The sequence below is a fragment of the Cyclopterus lumpus genome, chromosome 5 (assembly GCF_009769545.1).
Source record: "Cyclopterus lumpus isolate fCycLum1 chromosome 5, fCycLum1.pri, whole genome shotgun sequence".
Taxonomy (NCBI): Eukaryota; Metazoa; Chordata; class Actinopteri; order Perciformes; family Cyclopteridae; genus Cyclopterus; species Cyclopterus lumpus.
The window spans coordinates 15,328,669-15,353,059 of record NC_046970.1 but is presented as its reverse complement, the minus strand read 5'-3'; the positions used below and the strand labels follow the sequence as shown (position 1 = coordinate 15,353,059).

The following is a 24,391-nucleotide window of genomic DNA, read 5'->3' as shown; positions in this document are numbered from 1 at the left end:
GTGTCATATTGTGTGGCAGCTGCACGCTCAGGAAATAATATTTCACAAATGTCACCTTGATATTTCCTATGTTTTGCTTTTATGTGACTTATGTGCTTTTTCTGTTGCTGTTCTGTTGTTGCTTCTTGTCCGATCCGAATAATCAATTGTGATTTAAAACAACATTGGAAAACTGTCTTTGTCTCATTTTGACAGGTGGTTTACTTTACTGCCACTTTCCCTTATGTGATGCTGGTAGTTCTGTTGGCTCGTGGACTCACTTTACCGGGAGCTATGGACGGCATAGCTTTCTATCTGTATCCCGACCCGAAAAGGTTGGTGGACCCTCAAGTAAGTAATAAAGTTAAACACTCAACTTAAGACGAGATGCCCACTCAATCGCTTCGTACTAGAAGCCCAAATACTGTAAAATACTTCAATTACATGATGTATGTGTCCACTCTTAAAGTAGTTTAAGTGGTGAAAGTTTACTAATATGTATGTTTTGGCATCTGCTTAGGTTTGGATGGATGCAGGTGCACAAGTTCTTTTCTCGTTTGGGATTTGTCAGGGGAGTTTGACAGCTTTGGGCAGTTACAATCAATACAATAATGACTGCTACAAGTAAGTGCTCTGCTTTTTTAAAATATCGAAATATTAAATCTGAGATTCTAGTAAAAAAAAAGTTTATTTTGCTTTCTCTGACAGTATTATGACTTGATTAGGGCTGCAACTAGTCATTAAATGATATTCCGATTTGCTTTAAACAAAAGAAAAAGGTCAGAAATCATCAGATGCGATGAATACATTTTCCCAGGCAACATATATAAATTGCTTGATTTGTCCATTTAACAGTTAAAACCAAAATAAACTAATTTCACTGTTGTATATAACAAAGATAAGCAGCAAATCCTCAAGTTTCAGACGCTGGAATCAGAGAATGTTCCCCATAGTTTTGCACGAGTAACACCTTTCTGTCAAAATGACATAAATAGGTAAGCACTCTTAGTTTAGGTTTAGTGTGTGATGTAAATAGGCTCTTTAAGATGTTCTGATAAAGATCCTGCCATTAACAACAATGTCTGTGTTTTCTGTGGCATATTTTATGTTGTTCTAATTTAATGTTTATAATTTCCAACTCATTTGTTACCTAAATGTGAAAACTTGATAAAGATACAAAGAGTCAAGTGTTCAATCAATCAATCAGCAACATGATTGATACATGATAGGAGGAATGAGATCTCAAATTAAATTCCTCACTTTTGAAGCCACTATAGAAATGTCAAACAATTAAACTAATACACTTATTGTGCTGACATACATTCTGTTTGTAGAAGATTAAGGTGATCTCTCGATGTAAACTGATGTAGTCTATGTCTTGCTTTCAGCATGTTTTTTATGAGGCCACTCAAAATTACAAATGTTGAGAGGGGAAGAGGTACAGTAAAGTAAAAGCCTTTATTCAATCAAGCATGATAATCAACCGGCATGCTCTTCATCAAGGCTGAGTTAATGAAAGGCAGACATAATAATAATCATATAAAGATGTTAATCCACCGCATCACTGTTAACATTTTACATCACTCATCATCCCTGTGTATAGATACATGTCAATATATCATTATGATAATTGTGTTCACTTTTACCGTTATCTCCATCATGCTCTATTGTTTTCTTCTCATTGTAACTTTTATATATATTTTTATATTTTCCATTAGTGTAAAAAAAAGAAAACAATATTACCAAAGAGTCATTTATTAGCTTCACAGTTTCTTTGTTTTGTTTGTTTCCTCAGGGACACGTTTATTCTATGTTTGGTGAATGGCGGGTCAAGCTTTGTGGCAGGATTTGCCATCTTTTCAGTTTTGGGCTTCATGTCTTATGAACAAGGACTGCCAATATCTGAAGTGGCGGCTTCTGGTAAGTCCACCACGACACCACTTCTGTTACAGTACATACATTTAATCTGTTTTGGTAAAGAGCTCCTTCTAGAAATAATGATATATACAGGATTGAGAGTATAGCTGTTGCTTGAATATGGAGCCTGTAAAAAACATGTGTGGTTTTACCAGGGGTTCTCAACCTTGTAATTTAAGACCCACTAGTGATTGTTCATAGATTTCCTAGGTCCTCCTTTCAAAATAAATGAGAACAAAACCTAACATGACAAAACAGTGAGGAAAAATACAACTGGACTGTACATATGTGATACTGTATGCCACTGTCAGTTTAAATAACCACATTAAATGCTAACACAGGAGAATGGCATTGCATTTTGGTTGTAGCTGCCTCTAGTCACTCTCTGGGTCACAGTAACAGTGACAAAACACGTTTGTCTCCTCATGATGATGCAAGTTATTGGTGAGGGGATATTTAAACGTAACTGATCATTGAAATTATGCTTTTTAATTTAAATTTTTTAATTTATGTGAATTCTTGAGCACATTTAGATATACAAATAATGAGCTTTGTAAATGACAAAATTATAAAAAGGGTATCTATTTTAAAGGCCAAACGATATTGTAATGATGATGATAATAATAATAATAATAATAATAATAATAATAATAATAATAATAATAGTAACTGTGCTTTATCTTTGTTATATTATTACACAATAAGATGAATATTGTCCCTCTAAATTTTTACAATTATATTGCGGAATCAAAAAGTTGAATTTGCATGTTCTCAAATACAGGACCTGGCTTGGCATTTATTGCCTATCCACGAGCAGTAGCCATGATGCCTTTTCCTCAGTTATGGTCTATATGTTTCTTCGTCATGGTCATCTTGTTGGGTGCAGATACACAGGTGAGATTTAAAAAAACAAAGAACATTTGCATTAAGCAGATTTAAAGTTTTAAAGTTTTATTATGTAACCATTGTTAATTGCAGACAAGTGTTTCAGTTGACTCTTCATTCTGTGTCTCTGGCAGTTTGTGAGTCTGGAGTGTCTGATGACTTCCGTGACGGACATGTTCCCCACCGTGTTTCGAAGAGCTTATCGCCGAGAGTTGCTGCTGCTGTGCCTCTGCTCTGTTTTCTTCTTCCTCGGTCTCCTTCTCGTCACAGAGGTGTGAACTCATGTTTGTGGTGTGTGCACAATGAATAAAAGCAAGACTGCTTACGGTTCACAAACAGGCCAATACAATCTCTCCTGGACCTGCAGCATGCTGAATCGCATTAGTCAATCTAATTTAAGCAAAGCAAAAATGTTAAGCATCTGAACATTAGGCAAAATCGTTGTGTTATTTTTGTGTTTGATACGCAGTAAAAATCTCCCCTTTATCTTCCTGCAGGGAGGCTTATATTTCCTTCAACTTTTTGACCATTACGTTTGTAGTGGCAACAATCTTTTCCTTCTTTCAGTGTGTCAGTCGATAGCAATCGGATGGATATATGGTGAGTCATTAATCAAACAATGTTCTATTTACAGCTTTTGTTTTTATGCCTATTGAAATGATCTTCGACCGAATTATTAGTAGTTTTGGTAACACTTTATAATTGCACGCTATGAAGCATTAGTTAAGTATGACTAAACACTTAATTCATCAATTATAAAGCATTGCTCCAAACTTTATAAATTATGAATTCACCATTTGTAAATTAAGTATTATATAATGCTTCATATTTATTATAAAGTGTTAATTTTTGTTTGTATCTGTAATATTTGGTCATCTTAGAGGCATCAGTGGCCTAGAAACTTCTCGTTTATAATAACTGTGCGCCATGAAACATTATATAATACTTCATTTACAAAACGGCAATCCATCATTTATAAAATGTGGAACAATGCTTTATACTGCTTTACTCATACTTACCTAATGCTCCATAGCATGTAGTTATTCTGAAGTGTCACCGAGCAGACTGTTCTGACGTCCAGCACCTTCATCTGTCGAGCACCTGGCGGTCTCAAAGGAAGCTTTCAGAAATGTTTAGAAATATAAATAATATAATATTAATAAAACATTTTTCTATTTCTCAAATCTTGATAGAGTTTTCTGTTGAATATTAAAAAAAACAAAAGAATAGTAAAGTGATTCTGTTGATTAAGTTATTCCTATTTTGTTGACATCATTAGCTGAAATACAGGCCCAATACATCAGTATCTGGGTTTTTGTCGTAAAAAGAAATGGCAATAAAAAATTATTAGTTAGAGGTCATTTAGAAACACTGTCTCTATTGTAGATTGTGTCCACCTGAGAGCACTGACAACAATGGTATCCTAATCACAACTCTGTTAATAACCAAATATGATCTATTCTTATTTAAAAGATTAAGGTCTTGTGTTGGTCCAAAATATCAATAGCAGACGGGTTGGGGCTTGAAAGTACATTCAGGTTCAAGTGCAGGCTGCAGCAGAGTTATCACTATCTTTAAACTGAACACAATTATGGCAAAAGGTTAAACAACATTCAACATTTTAAATTACACTAAAAACAACATTTGACTGTTGATATTCTCTGGGTTTCAAACATACAAGTTGTTTGTTTATTACTGACTGAGGTGAGTGTTGAAACTCCAGTCCTTGCCTAACTTGCATTCTTTTGACGCATATCTGGCAACGTGGACCGCACTTCTACATAACTCCTGTGGTACTTTGTCAGTTGATTTACTAGATGCTTAGTACGCACTTACATTCCTGTGCTCTCCTTTACATTCAGCTTTCTATCCTGTTTAAGCTAGACATGTGATCCTCTTTATTTGACTTTTATAGACTACAAAAGATCATGACAGCTCAAAACATTCACTCTATAAAAGACTTCCTTCACATGCCTCCTTGTCAACTGGGATTTAAATACTTCCTCAGAGGGGGTTGGGTTTAATCTGAGAAATTATGCAAAATTTTAAAGCAGTGTTGTCAATTGTAGTAGGTTAAATATTTAATATAAAAAATAAAATAGTTAATATTAATATATAAAATAGTTAAATATTGTAACACCAGCACCCACAAGAGTTTGTACCATCATTGCCCATTTCAATACACACAGCCAGTGTCAGTTAACAATAAATTACATGATGCATTTGTTTGTGCTGTAACTTGTGTTTTGAGTGACCGTGCAGAATGTTTTTTAATATCTGCAGACTTTAAGTCAAAACAGGCCGTTTTATTTTCCTTTTCATTACTAGGTGCAGATCGTCTCTTTGACAATATTGAAGACATGGTAGGTTACCGTCCATGGTCCATAATGAAGTACTTCTGGCTTTACATTACACCCACTGTTTGTCTGGTGAGTGAACCATTTTCTTTAAATCGCCTCAATAGTAAAAACATGTGTAGTTTGATGTATTTGTAGATAATATAGATGGCAAAGTGAATGAGAAAGAACAAAGGGAAATCTAATCAGTTTTGGCTATTAACATCAAATTAAATACTGTTTGAGTTTACTTTGAGATCGTGCTGTAAGTGGTAGGTGGATTAAAAAAATGTGTATTGAAAAGAGTTTTCATTTCAAATTTCATTTAGACAATCAGACTTTGTTCTTAAGGGTAATGAAACAAGTGTATTTTACAGAAAGAAATATTGCCCACTGTGAAATGACACAGAGGAAAGAGGGAAGAGAATACTATTGCTACTTATGGTTGTGTGATATATCATTTAGGAAACGTAATACATGGTATATGTTAACAGAACAAATACAATTACATTTTCCCAATCACTCACCTTTTCAAGTTCAACTGCCTCTGAGTAAAAAAGAGTGTAGAGGGAATGAGATGGTTACATAACACTAAACTATAATATACAAGAACAACCAAAACTGGTCCTTACAATAAGATGGAGAGAGAGAAAAAGATTATTAATATTATTTCAAACGTTCAAAGTTTGGTTCAATTCAAACGAGAAATGACAACAATGTTATTTTCAACAAAGCCAAAGAAACATAACATACATGTCCAAAAGTATGTGGATGAAAAAAAAAAAACACACTTTGGAACCTGATGTTGGGCAATACAACTTGGCTCATGACTCATTTTTTTCCCAGAGGTGTTTGATAGTCAAGAGGTCAGTGTCTGGTTTTACGAAGTTTTTTTAGTGTTAGGCTAGTTTTAAGCCTATAAAGTTAGCCACCCTACGCCCAGGCTGACTCTGAACTAAGAGCCATGTTTCCAAGGTAGCAGTGAAACCTGCTGGCCTGTAGTTACAAAAAAGAGGAAAACGTGGCTCATAATTTGTGGTTAGCTAACGGTGTGGAGCAAACAATGCATAGTACAGAGCCATGGCCTCTCAGCTCTGATGCAGGACTGACGCACTGATGCAGGACTGACGCACTGTACCGGAGGTTTCTTGGGTTGTGAAACTGAATCACCATATCTTTCCAGTAAAATGTAAAAAGGCTACTGGAGTGAAGGGAGCTGAGTGGTTTGATTGGGCTTATTTTACTCTAATGTATGGAAATTAGTCCCTCTTTAGATAGTACCAGACAGCGTTCCCCGTGCAATGGATGAATGTAGACGTCCATCTGAAGTCTGACTAGATCTAAGAAGGTCAAAGTCTATCTGTGGGAAACAGGCTTCCGGGCTCCACAGGTCAGTCAAGCTATTCATTACATAGCACCAAAGCCAGACCTTTCTTTAGTGCTAGGTCAGTGGTAAACAAGATTTTGGTACCAGTTTTGGTTTCCGTTTGTAGTTTGTATAGTGTTAATTAATAGGGGTTTTGGTCGAATGCAAGTTAACAGTCTGTGTGGTGAGCAAAAGAGGCCAAATGCGTTGTCTGAAATGCATTCTGGGAACCCAAAAGCTATCAACTGACAATAATTAATTTTTTTATTGGTTTTAAATTTGCTCATAAACTGGCATCGTGAAACAACTAAGCAGTACACATCGTCTCTCAACTCCAACTTCAGTCTTGCATCTCAAGTTGCTCATCAGAAAGTAAACAACAAGCAGAGCACAGGTCTGGGCCCGGATATCAGCTGGTTACACCGGATCCCCCAAAATATAACCCTTTGCCCCCGGAGGCTCATCCATTGTCAGTCCGATGCCAAAGGCAAATGGGATCTGAGATTCGTCCGTCACTAAGCTCAGCATGCAGCGATGTACCCTTGAAAAATAGTGCAGGTAGCTGAAGGAGGCGAATTCGCAGTGAGATACACTGCCAATAACAGGCGATTTCTATTGCATAGAAAACTATTTATTTCTGGACTTTGTTTTTATTTATGAGTATTCATGTTGAAACAGGTAAGGTACTCAAAACGTTTGCCACAATGTTAGAAACACACTATTATCTCAAATATAATTATAAGGAAATTAATCTTTCAGAGTGTCGCTCAAACTGTAAAAAACCTGCCCAGACCAAAAGTACACTACTGTATCTGGACAGGGTTGTCCAAATAGTTTTGCTCATATAGTGTAAATGAAAAGATGCCACAATAGATCTGTATATTATTTGTGTGTCTAATATGTCTTGTGTTAATGGCTGGCACTTACATGTATTAATAATAAACATACGATTATTTCAGGAGAAAATGTTAGATACACTGGACATCAGTAGGTACAAATTAGTGATCTGACCTGATTTCACTGAAACTGGATGAAAATAATAGTTGTTCTTTTTCCCTGACAGGGTACCTTCATCTTTTCATTGGTGCGATACAAGCCTCTCAAGTTCAACAAAACCTACGTCTATCCGACCTGGGCTTACGCTTTGGGCTGGTCCCTTGGACTGTTCTGTGTTCTCTTGGTTCCTCTGTGGATGATCATTAAACTTACGCAGATGAAAGGGACTATAGGGCAGGTATGTACTCAATAAAGGAAGATTAAATTAATAAAAAAATAATATTACAAAAACATGTAATATTAATATGTATTGATGTGAAGCAATTAGTCGATCAACAGAAACTTGGCGAAAAATGCTTTGCTCATTTTCTTAGTCTTATACGAGAATTAAGTGAAATAGCTTCAGGTCAGACAAAAACTAAATTGAAATGTGTTAATTTGAGCTCTGGGAAATTCTTTGGTGCATTTCTTTTCACCATTTTCAGACATTTCATTTAACTAATAATTATTAGTAAGAGCAGATTAATTGAGAATGAAACAAATCTGTGGTTGCAGCCCAATGTGATCATTACAATATTAGATCGATTTGTGAATGTACATGTAAATCTAATAATGGAAACCCAACTTTTTTGAGTCATTGCTGCTTTGTGTTCCATATCTAATCGTTAGATTTTCAAGTGTACTTTCCATTTCATTGCTTTAATTATTGCGTATTGTAATTACTTAGATTTTGTCAGAACAAGGGACACCAGTAGGGGATAAGACTGTGTGATAATAACCTGTGCCTTTACGACTGAAACAATGGACTAAACAAATGTGTTGTACTATTCTTGCTAAATGCCCAGGTAAGATTTGGGAAACCTATTGCACTGCATGTCAACAATTCTACTTAAATGAACTGACTGATTTTTTTTCCACAGAAGCTCAGGCAGCTTTGTCGCCCTGAAATCAAGACTCCCAGCACAGGGAAGCAACCTGAGCAATGCCCTTTGAACCCAGACAACACTCTTACTCCAGCTAACAATGAATACAAAGCAAGTGGTGGAGCTGAGATGGAGATGCAAATGTGAGAAACTGCAAATTGTTGACAATGTTTCAAATGTGATATTCTGATTTTAAACTCCAGTGAAGCATTTTGAAGAAATTATGATGAGCAATGAATTCTGAAGACCTTCAGCTCTGTTGGGTTTCTATACCAGGTCTGCAAACTAGACAGACACATGTTAAGTACTTTAAAGAAGGTTATGCAGTTGCTGCAACAGGCTGAGAGACTGACACCTTTATAAGGAATTAACATACACACGCACACACACACACACACACACACACACACACACACACACACACACACACACACACACACACACACACACACACACACACACACACACACACACACACACACACACACACACACACACACACACACACACACACACACACACACACACACACACCTTTGAAATGGTTTGCCTGGCATATTATATTTTCCTCTATTAGCTATGTATGTCCCAAGTTATATATTTACTGTTACATTGATTTACCTGCATATGTTATTCGATTACTTTAGAATTAAATGGTGATAATTTCCAGAGTCTGCTACCAAGAGAGAAACTGCTTCCGACAGTTCAGTCTGCTTTGCCGTGTAAGCCCACCACACTCATCTCCCCTAAGGATATTGTTTATTTACGGGTCTTCAAACTCACAAATGTTAAAGTGGATTAACAGATTGTACATATATTCTCCTTAAAAATAATAGAACAGACTAAAGAGTAATAATGTTTTTTTCTACCTAAGTTTTGATATGGCACTGAGGTTGTTACTGCTTGATTAAAGATTGCTCTGTTTAGTAGGCGGTTACTTTTAAATGTATAGAGAAGCAAAGTGAGACTTTCCAGCGTCTCCACGGTTTCAGAAGTAAAAGACACATTTATTTACATAGAAAATGTTAGTTGACTGCCAACATGCCATGCCCCCTGTTGGCACTTGGCGGTCACTCTCATGACTCTTCACACAACATTCCGTTACCAGCAATGCTAATGGAAGTCTGAAGTTACAGATTTTACCTTGTGGCACACAATTAATACATTCAGCAATTTAAATCACTTCACTTCAGATTTTTGATTAATTCAACAACTACACTGCAGTAGTTGTAACGCCTCTATGTGGATTATTCTCCATAGCAACGGCTGCTGAGGCTCATGGGAACTGTAGAACGATTAGCCATACAAAATTGACAGAAAGACAATAGTATGAATTAAGTGGACATGTTTATAATCATATACAGCTATAAACCTTTAGTGTCATTTAAATTCCAGATTGTTTTTGTGTTGAATATCATTCAAGATATATATATATATATATACACATACATACACATATATATATACACATATATATATATGTGTATATATATGTATATTATATATATATATATGTGTATATATATATATATATATATTATGTATATATATATGTGTGTATGTATATATATATATGTGTGTATGTATATGTGTGTATGTATATATATACATATATTAATTGTGTGCCACAAGGTAAAATCTGTAACTTCAGACTTCCATTAGCATAGCTGGTAACGGAATGTTGTGTGAAGAGTGTCATGAGAGGGACCGCCAAGTGCCAACAGGGGGCATGGCATGTTGGCAGTCAACTAACATTTTCTATACACACACACACATATATATATATATATATATATATATATATATATATATATATATATATATATATATATATACACACACACATATATATATATATATGTATGCTCGGCTAACATTTGACATTACTCCACTATATCCTAAGCAAATAGTTATTTGATGCTATATTAATGTTCAAAATGTTTAATACAGCTCCTTTAACATATTAATTTAGTGTAGTAGCCTATCGGTAATTTTACTTCAGTAAATTATCTGAATACTTCTTCCACCACTGGTGTTTGAGTATATCAAAGAGATTTGTCTGGAAAGAGTGAAAGCTGAAAGGAACGACCAAAGATCAGAAGTGCACCCTGCTGTGACCTTATGTAAAATACTGAGCTGCACTGAAATAGTCCTGGAGGAGCAAAAAGGTGGAAAGGCGGAATTGTGCTTTTGCATGAGATCAAATGCATTAGATAAGGACCAAGTACGGGTATACTTATTTGGAACTTTAAATTAAAAGGCAAGAAGTACTTTAAGGCAACAATATAAAGAGATAATGCATACTGAAAACCACATATCTGAAAAAAGAGCTACTTATAATAATGTAATAGTTGTTTGGCAAAACAAATAGTTTTTGGACATTAAAGTATGAAAACATATTCTTGAAAAACTAAATACAAGTATGGCCCTGGAAAAGAGTGTAATATGTTCACTTTCACACCTGGATGATAAGTGTTATAATCACACATACCATATTATAAATTATTGTTAAATTAAATGAATACCTGAGTAAAGGCTGAAACAAGTGTTGCCTTGGGCTAACTAATAAGGATGACTGGCAGGTCATTCAGTCCTGGAACACTTACGTAGAAAAGATGTACCCTCCGCCCTAGTCGATATGTCCTTGAGCAAGACACTTAACCCTGCATTGCTCCCCGTAGCTGTGTCTACGGTGTAACATGTAAAGTGTCTTTGAGTATCTTAAAAAGCGCTATATAAATTAAATGGGTTATTATTATTATTATTATTATTATTATTATTATTATAATACACAGACTCACTTGAAAAGGTAATTAAAATAAATTCCTGTCATGATTTCCTACAAAACCACATAATTATACATGTGCCTTAAATATTTCCATTCTATTGAGTTGACAAGTTGACAGTCTACTACGATTTTGCTACGGGTAAAACAATTCTAGTTCGCAGTTATTTATGTATGTTTGAGGCGGAGAAATCTGTTGTAAAAGCCTTCAATACCATGTCGAAACTGCAATTAGTCACACCAAATATATCACCATTTGTTGCTTGAGGAGCATGATGTTTTTGTAAGTGGAAACTTTTGGTGCACAACTAGAGGTCCCCCTTGTGGCTAAATACCATGCAGTGTGTCACTGAGTTACCACCATACAAATCTGCATCAGACAATCACCAGCCAGTCAATCCAGAAACTCAAGGATCGATCCCGCTCATGCCATTAGAGCGTTTCTCCCTCAGCAGTATGGCAGACTCTCTGTGCAGGCTGGACCATCTCCCTCCTAAGGCTACTTCACAAACAGTTGAGGACCGTGGCAAATGGGGCAGCAAAAAGGAGTTCATCCTGTCTACGGCTGGTGCTATTATTGGACTTGGAAATGTGTGGAGATTTCCATATCTCTGCTACAAGAATGGTGGTGGTGAGTTTTTCTGTTTACGATTCTCTCAGTCTAGCTTTGCTACTCAAACCTCCACTTAAAAAAAGTGTAGCGTCAGATATTGCATGCAAACTTTTTTTAAACTTTCATCTCGATAATATTTTTGATTTTTATAGTAAACAGTTAGAGTACTATTTTATTATTTAAGACACAAATATAAGATAGTTGTATTTGTTTTACTTGTTAGGTCGCCTCTTGATATTGTTACTGTGAAATATTAAATAATAATATAAACAAAAAAATGACAATGATTGAGAGAAACGATATCTCTTAAACTTGGAAACACATAATATCTATTGATAAATTGCCAAATGCATCATTATAAATGCATACAGGTTTTTATTACTCAAATTTACTTTCACAAATCCTGAGGGCTGTACAGAGTAAAGCTCTCCTACTTTCTGTCTGTATCTCTTCACTTCACATCTGATGTTTAACGATGTGACAGGTTATGAAAGGCTATGAAAATAATCTACTCCCTGTTATTGTGCAAAGAGCAGAGTCACATTCTTTGTGAGATTTTTGCAGATTCGAAAATTCAGTGCTGTAAACAGGCTGGTGAAGTGATTGTTTTAAACTTTGGTGACACTAGTTACACAGAACCTGCTTGGACTGATCTGGTCTCTTACATGACGAGTTTAGAGTATACAGCAAGACAAAAGTATTTGGGAAAGACTATACATTTCAGAGATGTTCCTTCCAGCTAAATCTGTGAGTTGCAAGGTCTAGGAAACCCATTTATTGTGGAACTGCCCTGCAAAGAAGTTCAATTTCAAATGAATAGCTTGAAGACCACTGTTTAATAGTGGCACATTTAAACTTAAAGAATTGTGATTTTCCTAAAGAACTCCTGACTTTATTCAACTCTTAACTCTTTTCAAAGTGGACGTGTCATATGTGTCTCCTGTGCTTGATTTAGGACAACTGATGGACTGTAAGATAACAGCTTAGTATGTATTACAAAGGACATAAACCTTTATCAGCACTTTTGTGGCAACAGGATGGAATATAACATTTTAGTGAAATGCTACAGTACAACGAATACATCTGAATGAATTAAACTGATAACACTTATATTACACTGAAATTATAAAGATGAGGAAGAAAATGTAATACTGTTATCATACTGTGTAATACTAGTACTTTTAACATGTTAGTTAGTGTACATTTCAGTTGTTTTGTATCTTGTTTTTTATGGCATTGACTTAAAAGCTGATTAGTTGGTTTACAGATGCAGTCAGTGAGGTTTAGTTCAATACAAACATTTAATTACATTTACATATCTTTTTCATCATATATCCATCACCCCTGTGATTGTCTAAGTGTTGAAAAGGCCATAAGCATATTTTTTAACCCCATGTGGCTTTTATATTTGGTTTCAATCTTGTTTTAATCCCTAAAAAGAGCATATTCATAGTCACCAAGCAGATCTGTGGCTCAAAGCTACATTTTGTAAATACAACATCTGTCAAAACAGGGTGGAAACTTGCCTACAGAGTGGATGTCCTCTGAGGGCAAATTATGAAGAAAAGTGTTCCAACTGAAACTACACTTATATCAGAGATTTTAAATATGTTACTGCTGAGGTAAATTAAAGCTTGAGTAAAAGGGTCAGTGGTTAGCAGGTCCATCTTTCAATCAGAGGATCAGTAGTTCAATCCCCGGCTAGCCCTAGTCGATGTATCCTTGAGCCAGACACTTAACCCCAAATGGCTCCCCTTAGCTGTGTCTACGGTGTGTGATTGTAAGTTGCTTTGGATAAAAGTGTCAGCTAAATTAGATGTAATGTAAAATGTAATCAATAAGTTAAGTAGCAGATGGTAACCTGCATCAATTTGGATAATTGCAACAAAAAAAAGCTACAATTATTATTAGTAAAATATTCTCTAGTTAGGGTCAATTTATTGACATTTTACACTGTTGGTCAGACAAATAGATATTTCACAGCCTACACATCAATAAATGAACTGTAAAATAATGTGTTGCAGCAATACATAGTCATTATCAGCATACTTTGTAGTATTTGTTTTATTCTAATGTAATAAAGTTTTACAAAAACTGAAATGTCTGTAGTCAAGGTGCATTGTGTGAGATCGTACCTACAAGCATTTCAAGACATGTAACAATGCTCTGTATTGAAAAATATGTTGTCCAAACATATTCCACAAGAAAATTGACAGACTTCTGAAAGAAATTCGAAGTTCACATTTACTTCTGCTCCTTCGTCAAGCATCCCAGTAAAACATTTTGGTATGGAGGTGCCACGTCAACCTCATATAATAATATTCTGGAGGAATATTCAACCGTCACTAAAACTGCTATTAAACAAACAGCAACCTCAGACTAAATTCTGATGAAAATAACAATCATCTTGAAAAGTCGGTTGGGCTATCTGACAGGGTTAAACTGGTTCTGAACATATATCAAAAAGAGAAAGTTTAAGTCAGTCTTGGAGATTATGTGTCTAAGAAACATGACATCTGTTTTGGGGTTGCACAAGGGAGCTGCTATTAGTCCATTATTATTTTCAGTAGACATGTCACTTAGTGAAATTCTTAGTGAGCACAACGTGTGTCCATAGTAACGCAACTGAGGTGTAACGCATAGCACGCAACTGTACATCTTTGTCGAACCAAATTATGCTGTGGCTATAAAGTCCATTGCCTGTCTTTTAGCAGTTGAATGAACAATAATTTCTTGAAGTTAAACAAGAATAAAACTGAAATCGAAATAGTTGGCCCAAACATGAAAAGAGAAATGCTGATTAATAATCTGAGGATTAAGCTCCCTCAATTATATCTGAGGTTGAGTGTGTTGGTGTTATTTTTAGATTCTGACCTTAAATTCGGACAAGGTGACAAAAACACAATTCTCCTCTTCGAAGCTTAAGTAAGAATATTTATAAATAAAATCTTAAAAAACTGATTCATGCCTTTATTTCAGGCCAACTCCAATAATGCAATGCAATGTTAGCCTCCCACAAAAAAAACACAGAGACAGAGAAAAAAACATTAAAAAGGAAAACATCACCCTTAAAACCACCATTGTATTACCTCATCTTGAATTCTTGACTATAAATGTAAACTATAAAAAATTAACCGATATTGCCATAACTGCAATTTCATAAATCACAGTGTCATAACTGTAAGAATTTTTGCTGTCCTGGTCCCTGCATTGTTGGCCTATGAAAACAAGTCTCGTGAGTAACGTTTTTAAACAAGATTTAACAACAACAAAACAAAGGTTCCTTGTAGTGGGAGAGGTTGGGACAGTTGTGGTTGTGACAAACAAATATAAATCAAGATAACAAAACTAGTCCTGGCTACTTATCGGAAAATAAATAAATAATGGCTTCACATGCTTCTACCAAAACAAGTACAGAGGGAGCACCAACGAATAACCTAATGTTTCTAGACACAAAGTGCCTACGTGAGTGCACAAATGTACAGGGTACCCCAAACGTACCTTCTGTCCTCAACCTCTCGCCACAAACCTTCACGCTTAGCAGTGTGTGCATGGCCTCAAACAAAAAAACGCCCCAAACTCTTCAGGCTTCCTCCTTTTAAAACGGGGCTCACTCAGCTGATTGGCCAGCTTGCCATAAGGAAACTAATCACCAGATTGGCACCTGAAGGGAAACAAGGGGGAGTGGAGAAACACACAACACTGACATGTAACAGGAAGTTATAACGTCATCAAGATGTGTTGAAAAGTAATCTCGTAAAATGTAGTTTTGGTGAGAAACTACAATGTTACAGTTGTTTGAAGGAGATGTTTTCGGAGCAGTATAACATTGTTTATTTCCTAATCCTATGAACGGCGTCTTTATGCAAATAACCACTACAGATGGCTATAACCATGTACAATTATATAGTTAATGATAATACATATTTAATTCATTAGCTGTAGGCCTATTCAAAATATTCTGTTTAATAAATGGGAAATCGCAAAACTGTGATATTTCCTGTGACAATAATCATGATATCAAAATGTAATATTGTGACAACCCTATTCTGGAAGAGGGTTCCCAGCAACAGCTGAAAGAAGATTGGAGATGCAGCCTTTGTCAATAACGCCACAAAGCTATGGGACACCCTACTTATAGACATCAGGGAAGCCAACTTACTAAATATTTTATATTTTTAAAAAGAAAGCTAAACTTATCTCTTCACTTTCGCCTTTAACTAGCTATTTCTATTATATATTTTTCCAATAATGTTCCTGTTGATAATCTTTAGTCATCATCTTGAATCTGAAATGTTTTTCTTTTGGTTCCTTCAAAAACTAATCAAGAAACTATTCTATTAATTATCGAACATTGAGAGATGCTGCTACATCAGGCTGCTTAATCTAACTGCATTTCTAATACATTTCGATGGTTCTTTTTCGTCTTAACTGTGTATGTGTGAAATGGTTTCGCTTGCCGCACTTTGATTGTAAGAACAAATATTTGTTCCAAGTATCAGCGCCACATGGAATTCGATATTATCGCTTATAGAAAAAGAGCAATGTGTCTGAGTCACTTCACGACTGTGTAACCAGGCTTTTCATGGGGCAGTCTATGTTCTGTACAGGCTGTGTGTGTCTTCACTTTGCTTAGCCACCTGATTTAACACCAGATTAACTTGTGATAACATGCATACCTTACAAATAATCCACCTTTAATAAATGTAAATTCATAGAAACGAAAACTTTAACGGTTACATTTTTCAATGTATTTTGAAGGTCAAATATCCAAGTAGAGAAATCTGAAAACACTTATGTGACTATGGTGCTGTTTGTATATGTGGTGTACCATGCATGTTTACAATGCTTTATTCACACTTGCAGGTGCATTCTTCATTCCTTACATTCTGTTCCTTGCAGTCTGTGGTATTCCTCTGTTCATACTGGAGATATCACTGGGCCAGTACACCAGTCAGGGAGGAATCATGTGCTGGCGGAAAATCTGCCCCTTGTTTGAAGGTGAAGTATACGTACCTGTCAGGAGTTTACCCAGTTAAGACAGAATACTACGGCAATGCAATGCTAACATTTTCTGTTGTTTCCAGGCATGGGATACGCCAGCCAACTTATCATTTTCTATGGATGTATCAGCTACATTGTGATCTTAGCCTGGGCTTTTCTCTACCTTTTCTCGTCCTTCTCTGGTGAGCTGCCATGGGCCACCTGTAATAACACATGGAATTCAGGTAAATTAAATATTCTTTAACCATTGTAACTGTAACCTCTATCACACTCATTCATCACTAACTATTAGGGTCCTATTTGTTTTAAGTGTTATACATTATATATTAGAAACATCAAGTTGTATCATAAACACAATTAAATTTAATAGCATACTAACAAGGAAAATGTTGCTTTATTTCATTGTATGTATATGTATGATGTCTGGTTTAAGCAATTGCAGAAGCATGCATTTCCAGCTTTAACTGTGTTTAACAATTTGATATTTTTTAGATTCTTGTGTGGTATTGAACAACTTTAATGCCACTGTTAACTGGACTTTGCCTGTGAATGCATCATCATCATCATCATCATCTGTATCAGAGTTCTGGCAGTAAGTTTTTGTATCCAAATGAAACTGAATTGAGTAGAAATGTGTCATATATTATCAAAGGATTACTAGGTAAATACACTTTGTAACAAAAACATGTGCTACTTGCATTTTGATGGGGACCAAAAACAGTGCTTTTCCAAAATGATATCACATTGAGGCATTGTCTGGCACTGGCACAATGTTAAAAGACCCGTCAGGCCCCTGCTTCCCTTTTACTATGCTAGATGCTCAAAACGGGTTGGGTGTGTGCAAACTTTGATTGATTTGCTGATATTGTAAAATTTGCTTATGAGGGCTGGCAAGGCAGCTTCCGCCTATAACAATTGTATTATGTAGTTCCTTGGCTTCATGTAGTTTTAGGATAGCTCCATCTCATTTGAACCAGAACAGAGTACCACCAACCAGAATAATGTGGGCATACTGGACCTAACAACTTTCAAACAACTCTTTTAAAATGACTGTTTTATCTATTAGATCTGTTGAGTAATTGAGGTTACCTTATCTGGAAATCATCAAAACTACCCTATATCACACATATTATATACATATAGCAGTAGCTGCACTTTCCCTCATTCCCTATGCTTTTAATTCTGTTTGAGTGTATTATGAATACTAACAACTATATTAACCACCTCAGAATCTGTTTTTAATCATTATGAATTAATTCTCTTTCAAATCAGTCAGCTCCAGTAACTTGAGATATTCAGATCTCTGTTTGTTGAATTATATATATACATATATATATACATATATATACATATATATATATACATATATATATATATATATATATATATATATATATATATATATTCTTATATTAACAACTTGCGAGCTTTCATATCACTAAAACAGTTGTATGATTGCTAAAGTGGTAGTTTGAGAATTAAAATACAGAATGTTGACAATAACACCATTAAATGGTTGGTGTGAGGCATTCATCTTTGTTTGGTTTCAGGTGCTTCCACATTATTAATTCAATTCAGTTTATTTTGTATCACCCAATATCAAAAATTACAAATTTGCCTCAGAGGGCTTTACAATCTGTACACATACGACATCCCTGTCCCAGGACCTCACATCGAATCAGGAAAAACTCCCAAGAAATAGAAAAAACCCTTTCACGGGGAAAAAAGCGAAGAAACCTTCAGGAGAGCAACAGAGGAGGATCCCTCTCCCCGGATGGACAGAAGCAATAGATGTCATGTGTACAGAATGAACAGCATTACAGAGTTACATAAACACATTACATGAATATGACAGAATGTATGAATAATTCGTCCTAGGCATGGACCACGATCCGGACCTCCACAATCCATGAAACAGAAGGAGGTAGAGAGGGGGGGAGGGGGCGCATCAGCAGGGCCATGGCAGGAGGCCGGCTCACCAGGCATCAGACACCGCCAGGTCCAATGAGACTATGAGACTTGAAGTCTTGACTTCCTATGAGACTTGAAGTCACAAAGACTCCGGGAGGAAGCAGAGTTAGTAAGGCGCAATGGAGAGATGTAAATTCATCCATACGTAGAGAGAGAGAGACACGTTAGATTCATTAGAGCTATATCTATATTTTACTTGTAAATCCATATTTACAATTTTCCAGAAAGATTCAATTTGATACAAAATTCCGAGAAAGGGCAAACAAATGTGGATGCCTTACGTCTGCAAAAGTTTGCCGTTAAATGTTAACCCAATTTAATTTCATGGATTACTACAGTGTATTATTCATGCACATTATTTTGTACGGATTGGAGTTGTTTTCCATTTCTCCCATCTATCCAATGTGACGTAAATGCACCATCAGTGCTGAACTCTCTGGCTCGTTACAACAAAAGCCCTCACATACACAAGCACAGGTGTTTCCATTTATATTGAGTGATTAAACCTCTTGTCAGGACTATGTGGACATGTAAAGACGGTGACTAATTAGCATCTCTGTCAATCTTTTGGTATTCTTTCTAGCATCTGTTAAGGTTTGGGGATGGTTTACACCTAACTCATAGCACAGCTTTCCCCTAAATTTGCCTTGAAAAGGGCTCAAATCAGCCAGAATAATTGCAAAGACCTGTGTACTGAAGGTGTGAAGCTCCTTTAATTGCACATTCACGCATGTTTGATGAATAGTTTGCTGAGCTTCAACATCATGGCTTGGCTTGTCAATCACAGTCGCCTCATAGACCTGCACAGATGTCTATTACACCAAATAATTGGATAACGGTTGATCCTTACAGACGACGTGTGCTCAATATATCCACTGGCATAGAGGCTCTGGGAAACATACAGTGGGAGCTTTCTTTGTACCTTCTTCTGGCCTGGATCATCTGCTACTTCTGTGTCTGGAAGGGAGTGAGATCAACAGGAAAGGTAAGACTGAAATGATAAATCCGGACTGTCATGTATTGTCTATTATTTCCCAAACTCACTTTTAATGTTTTTATTTAAAGTTACTACGAGTAATTTTCACTTTGTGTTGATTTTGGCGATCCCCGTGGACACAAGCGGTCGTGCATTTGAGCACCAGAAGCTCTTTAGAAAACCTTTAATTTTACTGCAGCAGGGTCTGACAGTCTGCCCTGTGCAGTTGTTCTGGTCCTCCTGTGCCTCCCTTCCCTCCAGCGGCCCCAGAAATATGGGCTGGGCCTCCAGCTGCATGGCGTTGGTGTTGCCTACCAGATGCTCTGCTCCTGGCCGAAGGAGAAGCAGCTGCTGCTGCCGGGCGTGGAGCTCTGCCCCTCCTACCGGAGCTCTGACTGAAGAAAGCGACTGTAAACCCTTTCATCTGATTACGCGGGGAATCTGACCCAATGACCAAAAATAGTCTTCTTGCTGATGGTCCAATTTATTTATGTAGGTTATATAGATACATTAATATTACATTTGAGACTGTTTCATAGCCAGTTAAAAGTTCCTCAGTATCTTTAAAATATTTGTTTTTACTTTGGGTACTTTATTGGTGACCTTTTTTTGCACTTGCCACTAACTTTACAGAGGAAATATTCTCTTATATTAAGCCAGTCATGATGTTTTCCTTTCAAACCAATTATGTGTTATTACGATCTACCAGTCATCCATTTGATGGATTTAACCTTTACAGCGTTGGCCCACATGTTCACAGGCTCAGTTATGGAATACTGTGGCACTCCCGATTAACGAAACTAAATAATAAATGGAAATGTCTATTAAAGAGGATTTTTTTTTCCACTTGTGGTTTGCCCAGACATTCGAATAACATGCAGCTCTCATCTGCGAGTATTTGCCAAGCCCAGAGACTTCAAAGACATTATTATGACTTTACTATGGTGTGAAAAGTGGCTGCAAGCCAATGCTCTTACTGTACATATTTAAAAGCCCTCTCAGGCGAATTTGTGATAGTCAGGGTTTATCTAACAGTAAAGTAAGGAATATCTCTCTGTCTGTCTGTCCTTTGTATATCTTGCAAACTGCTCATTCGGTCTACTTTAAACTTGGCAGGTGTATTACTGGCGACGTAAGGAAGGGCTTTTGTCGTATTGTATGAACTTTAGAGACGTTCAATAATAATACACTTCAAATAATCAAGTGCTGGGGGTAGGGACTTTAGGGCTCTGCAGACCGAGTCTAGCATGTCGCAGGCAGGCCGCGACTCTTTGATTGCAGTACAACCAAGCTCTTCTTCACTTCCTTGGAGTCAACACCAGCAAATAGCCCACTGGAAGCGAACAAGCACGTATTTTACTGGTGTTTCTAACAGTGAGTAAGTCGTGATTTATTTGTGTTATTATATTACTGTAAGTAAGACTGTATTTTCCCAGTGTATGTCTTGGTACTAACTTGTAAAACTAATATCATAACTGACAGCTATACCTTATATCCGTGGTTGTTATATCAAAACAAATGACTAATATATCTATTTAAAAATTGGTATGTGTATTTCACCGATACTTCTGACTACGAGTAACAACAATTTGGAAGTGTTTCTTAGGTGCTGATTTTGAGGCAAACGCTGTCATACATTACTAAAACATACAGTAAATAAGCTGCTTTCAAATTTAACTTAGCTTCTTAAAGTGTAAAATCCATTTTACTCTTAAATTCTATAGTATAATGATACTGTATAGGTTAATTACTTAAAATGCATTATATTTTAATTTTTCTATTTTGTGAGTCAACTCTGGATCTGCAATGTACCAGTAACATTTCTCTGTCAGGTAAATATTTGCATAATGTTTCCCTCTGAAGTAGAAATACATGGGAAGTTGTGTTGAGTTGTATATCTTTTAACTGCTTTTGGGCACTGTTGTAAGTTATTTTAGGGCAAAGTGAATTAGAATAGTAACATAATTCAATACTTTTTCATATTTAAACATAATAAATCTAGAGCTGTTTGGGGCCCATTTAGTTTACCCCCCGACCCAGCTTGCCTACAGTAAAGACTGACCATGGAGTTTCTTTCTGTGTATCACTGTGTTTCACTGGTGTTCTTGAGAAAGCTGCAAAACCACAGGCCAAGCATTCAGCCCGTTCTAATCAGGCTTGTTTTAATTGAGCACTGCCTTGAAATTGACTTGGCTGGAGTGGATGAGCAGGCTTACTGTAGCGTGACCTTTGTGATTGTGAGAAAGTGGATCAGAAAGGCTGACTGGCAAACTGTTCCGTAAGAGAGATGTCTGCAGTAGATCCTGTGTGCCAAAGTTACAGAACACTCCAGAGTTCACTCCATATGCCCATAATCTTCTTTTAGTGCCTCAAACTAAAGTTCTGAGTAGATCTTCTGGTATGAACCTAAACAGCACGCTTGGCTTACCTCTAATTTTAAGGTTGAATAGGTTTTTCTCCCACTTGTTGATTCAACAGTTTTTGTGTGACTCATTGTCAACTTCACACATACCCGGAAATTTTGCAGTCCAGCGCACAGCGTGTTCCCAGCTTAAGTCTGCAGTCACACAATGGGCAATAGCCTATGATTTATGCAGCTGCAGTGTATTGCAAAACTACCAAAACAATGACCAACTGATGTTACATAAGGAATCCTAATGTCTTTTACCAACTTTTTCACAATCATAGTTACAGAGTAGTTTTCTATAATTTGTAACAAAATAATGATCTGCTTAAATGTAGGTGCCTTACGTCACAGCGACATTCCCCTTCATCATGTTGGCAGTGCTTTTTATTAGAGGAATGACCCTTCCTGGAGCCTTCCAAGGTATCAAGTACTACCTGTACCCCAATCCTGCACGGCTCGCTGACCCGCAGGTATCATTCAGCCTATATTGTAATTTTTATTGGATTATTATATTGCAGAAGTAGGTGTTTAATCATTTGTCACTGGTTTATAGGTTTGGATTGATGCTGGAACCCAAATATTTTATTCCTATGCCATATGTTTGGGATGCCTGACTACGCTTGGAAGCTACAACAAGTACAACAACAACTGTTACAGGTAAGTACTACTATTTTACTTGCTACAGTTGCATTAAGCTAACACCATACAAATATTTGTTTTGCAAATATATAAGTCATACTATTTTATGAATCTACTACAGTGTCCTAAATCTAATCTGTTGTTTTACATACTTTTTTTTTAAGCTTTCATTTGTTAGCTTCTATCCCCCTTTTTGTCATTTTCATTCGCCTATTAGCCTGATCTGTATATAATTTAACTGTTACAATTTGTGTTAGAGAGAAATAAAGACATGTGCATTGTTTCTGATTTGCAGAGACTCCTTCTATCTTTGCTTGTTGAACAGCGGGACCAGCTTTATATCTGGCTTTGCCATTTTCTCAATTCTGGGCTACATGTCTGAAAAACAGGGTCTCGACATTTCTTTAGTTGCTGAGTCAGGTATGAACGTGAACCACCTGTTCCAATAAAAAATATCTCAAACTGTCCGATTTTATCACGTTGTTTCTTCATTTTAATTTTCAGTTTGATCTTTTATGATTTTTCTGCCTAAAATCCCCTAGTCAGGAACAAGCGCAATAGATAAAATATAAGCTTTGCCACTGATGTTGCCAGTCCTAAATCAAATAAAAAAAGACAGCAATGGCTTACTTTTCATTGATTTCCCTTTGCAGGCCCTGGCCTTGTGTTCATAGTCTACCCACAAGCTGTGACTCTTCTGCCGTGGCCTCAGGTCTGGTCTGTGTGCTTCTTCGCCATGATCATCTTGTTAGGAATAGACGGACAGGTCAGCTGTAGCCTTCCTTATGTGTTCCAATGCTTCTTCTTTTGTTCACTGGTCTCCAAGCTGACTTGTCCTTCTGTTGTTCTCCAGTTTATTGGGCTTGAAAGCATCATGACTTCACTGTCAGATGTCTACCCTTCCCAGATCCGAAAAGGATTTCGCAGAGAGCTTCTCCTGATGCTAATCTGCGCTTCTGGCTATGTGTTTGGCCTCTTGTTGGTGTCACAGGTGAGAAGCACACTCATCGTTGGTCGCTGAAGCAATTCATCACGTGAGAGTAATTTGCAGTCTGATCAATTAACACCCAATAAACAGAATGTAAACTGCATCTTTTACTACTTTGTTTCTCATTACCAGTTGCGACAGCAACACTGGTATTTTTTTTTTTTGTATATGTCATCATGGAAAATTGTGGTGAGGAATTCTTTAATTCTCTTCAAGGTGTTTATATTGGCCCCCTCACTTTGTGTTCCTGGCCCAATCTTGCATTGCGACTGGTGTACCAATTTGGTGCCTCCTTTAATTTTAGGCTGGCGCATACATTCTGCAGATCTTTGATCACTATGTTTGCAGTGGTCCCACTCTTCTTCTGATGGCAATCTTCCAGTCAGTGGTTATTGGATGGATTTATGGTAAGAAACAGGTGTCAATGGTACAGCAGTCTTTGGTTTTTACGTTACATCACACTTGAGTGTAAAACATTAGAACCAATGTCCCAATTCCAGACTATGTATGTTTTTATAAAAGCGTAGGATACATAATGCTCTTGCTCTGTAAAAGTGGCTAAATTAAGTATAGTGAAAATGAATATACAGCATATTATTTAGTATG

General features: G+C 36.5%; 1 protein-coding gene across 11 annotated transcripts in view; it reads left to right on the top strand.

The window, feature by feature from the left end:
* slc6a11a (solute carrier family 6 member 11a) overlaps positions 1 to 24,391 on the top strand; it is a 32,493-nt gene that overhangs the window by 6,752 nt on the left and 1,350 nt on the right. For 3 of the 11 annotated variants that reach the window (XM_034531964.1, XM_034531970.1, XM_034531969.1), the window contains 20 exons: positions 196 to 330; positions 500 to 603; positions 1,775 to 1,899; positions 2,678 to 2,790; positions 2,916 to 3,053; positions 3,279 to 3,381; positions 5,110 to 5,210; positions 7,547 to 7,717; positions 8,400 to 8,545; positions 11,640 to 11,818; positions 16,667 to 16,801; positions 16,888 to 17,028; positions 17,297 to 17,396; positions 19,628 to 19,760; positions 22,494 to 22,628; positions 22,712 to 22,815; positions 23,093 to 23,217; positions 23,451 to 23,563; positions 23,651 to 23,788; positions 24,090 to 24,192. In XM_034531964.1, the coding sequence (XP_034387855.1) occupies positions 196 to 330; positions 500 to 603; positions 1,775 to 1,899; positions 2,678 to 2,790; positions 2,916 to 3,053; positions 3,279 to 3,381; positions 5,110 to 5,210; positions 7,547 to 7,717; positions 8,400 to 8,545; positions 11,640 to 11,818; positions 16,667 to 16,801; positions 16,888 to 17,028; positions 17,297 to 17,396; positions 19,628 to 19,760; positions 22,494 to 22,628; positions 22,712 to 22,815; positions 23,093 to 23,217; positions 23,451 to 23,563; positions 23,651 to 23,788; positions 24,090 to 24,192 (2,542 nt within the window). Of the gene's footprint in view, positions 1 to 195; positions 331 to 499; positions 604 to 1,774; positions 1,900 to 2,677; positions 2,791 to 2,915; positions 3,054 to 3,278; positions 3,382 to 5,109; positions 5,211 to 7,546; positions 7,718 to 8,399; positions 8,546 to 11,623; positions 11,819 to 16,666; positions 16,802 to 16,887; positions 17,029 to 17,296; positions 17,397 to 19,627; positions 19,761 to 19,977; positions 22,629 to 22,711; positions 22,816 to 23,092; positions 23,218 to 23,450; positions 23,564 to 23,650; positions 23,789 to 24,089; positions 24,193 to 24,391 lie in introns of those variants that run through there. The other 8 variants (XM_034531966.1, XM_034531967.1, XM_034531965.1 and 5 more) reach the window with 8 other exon arrangements.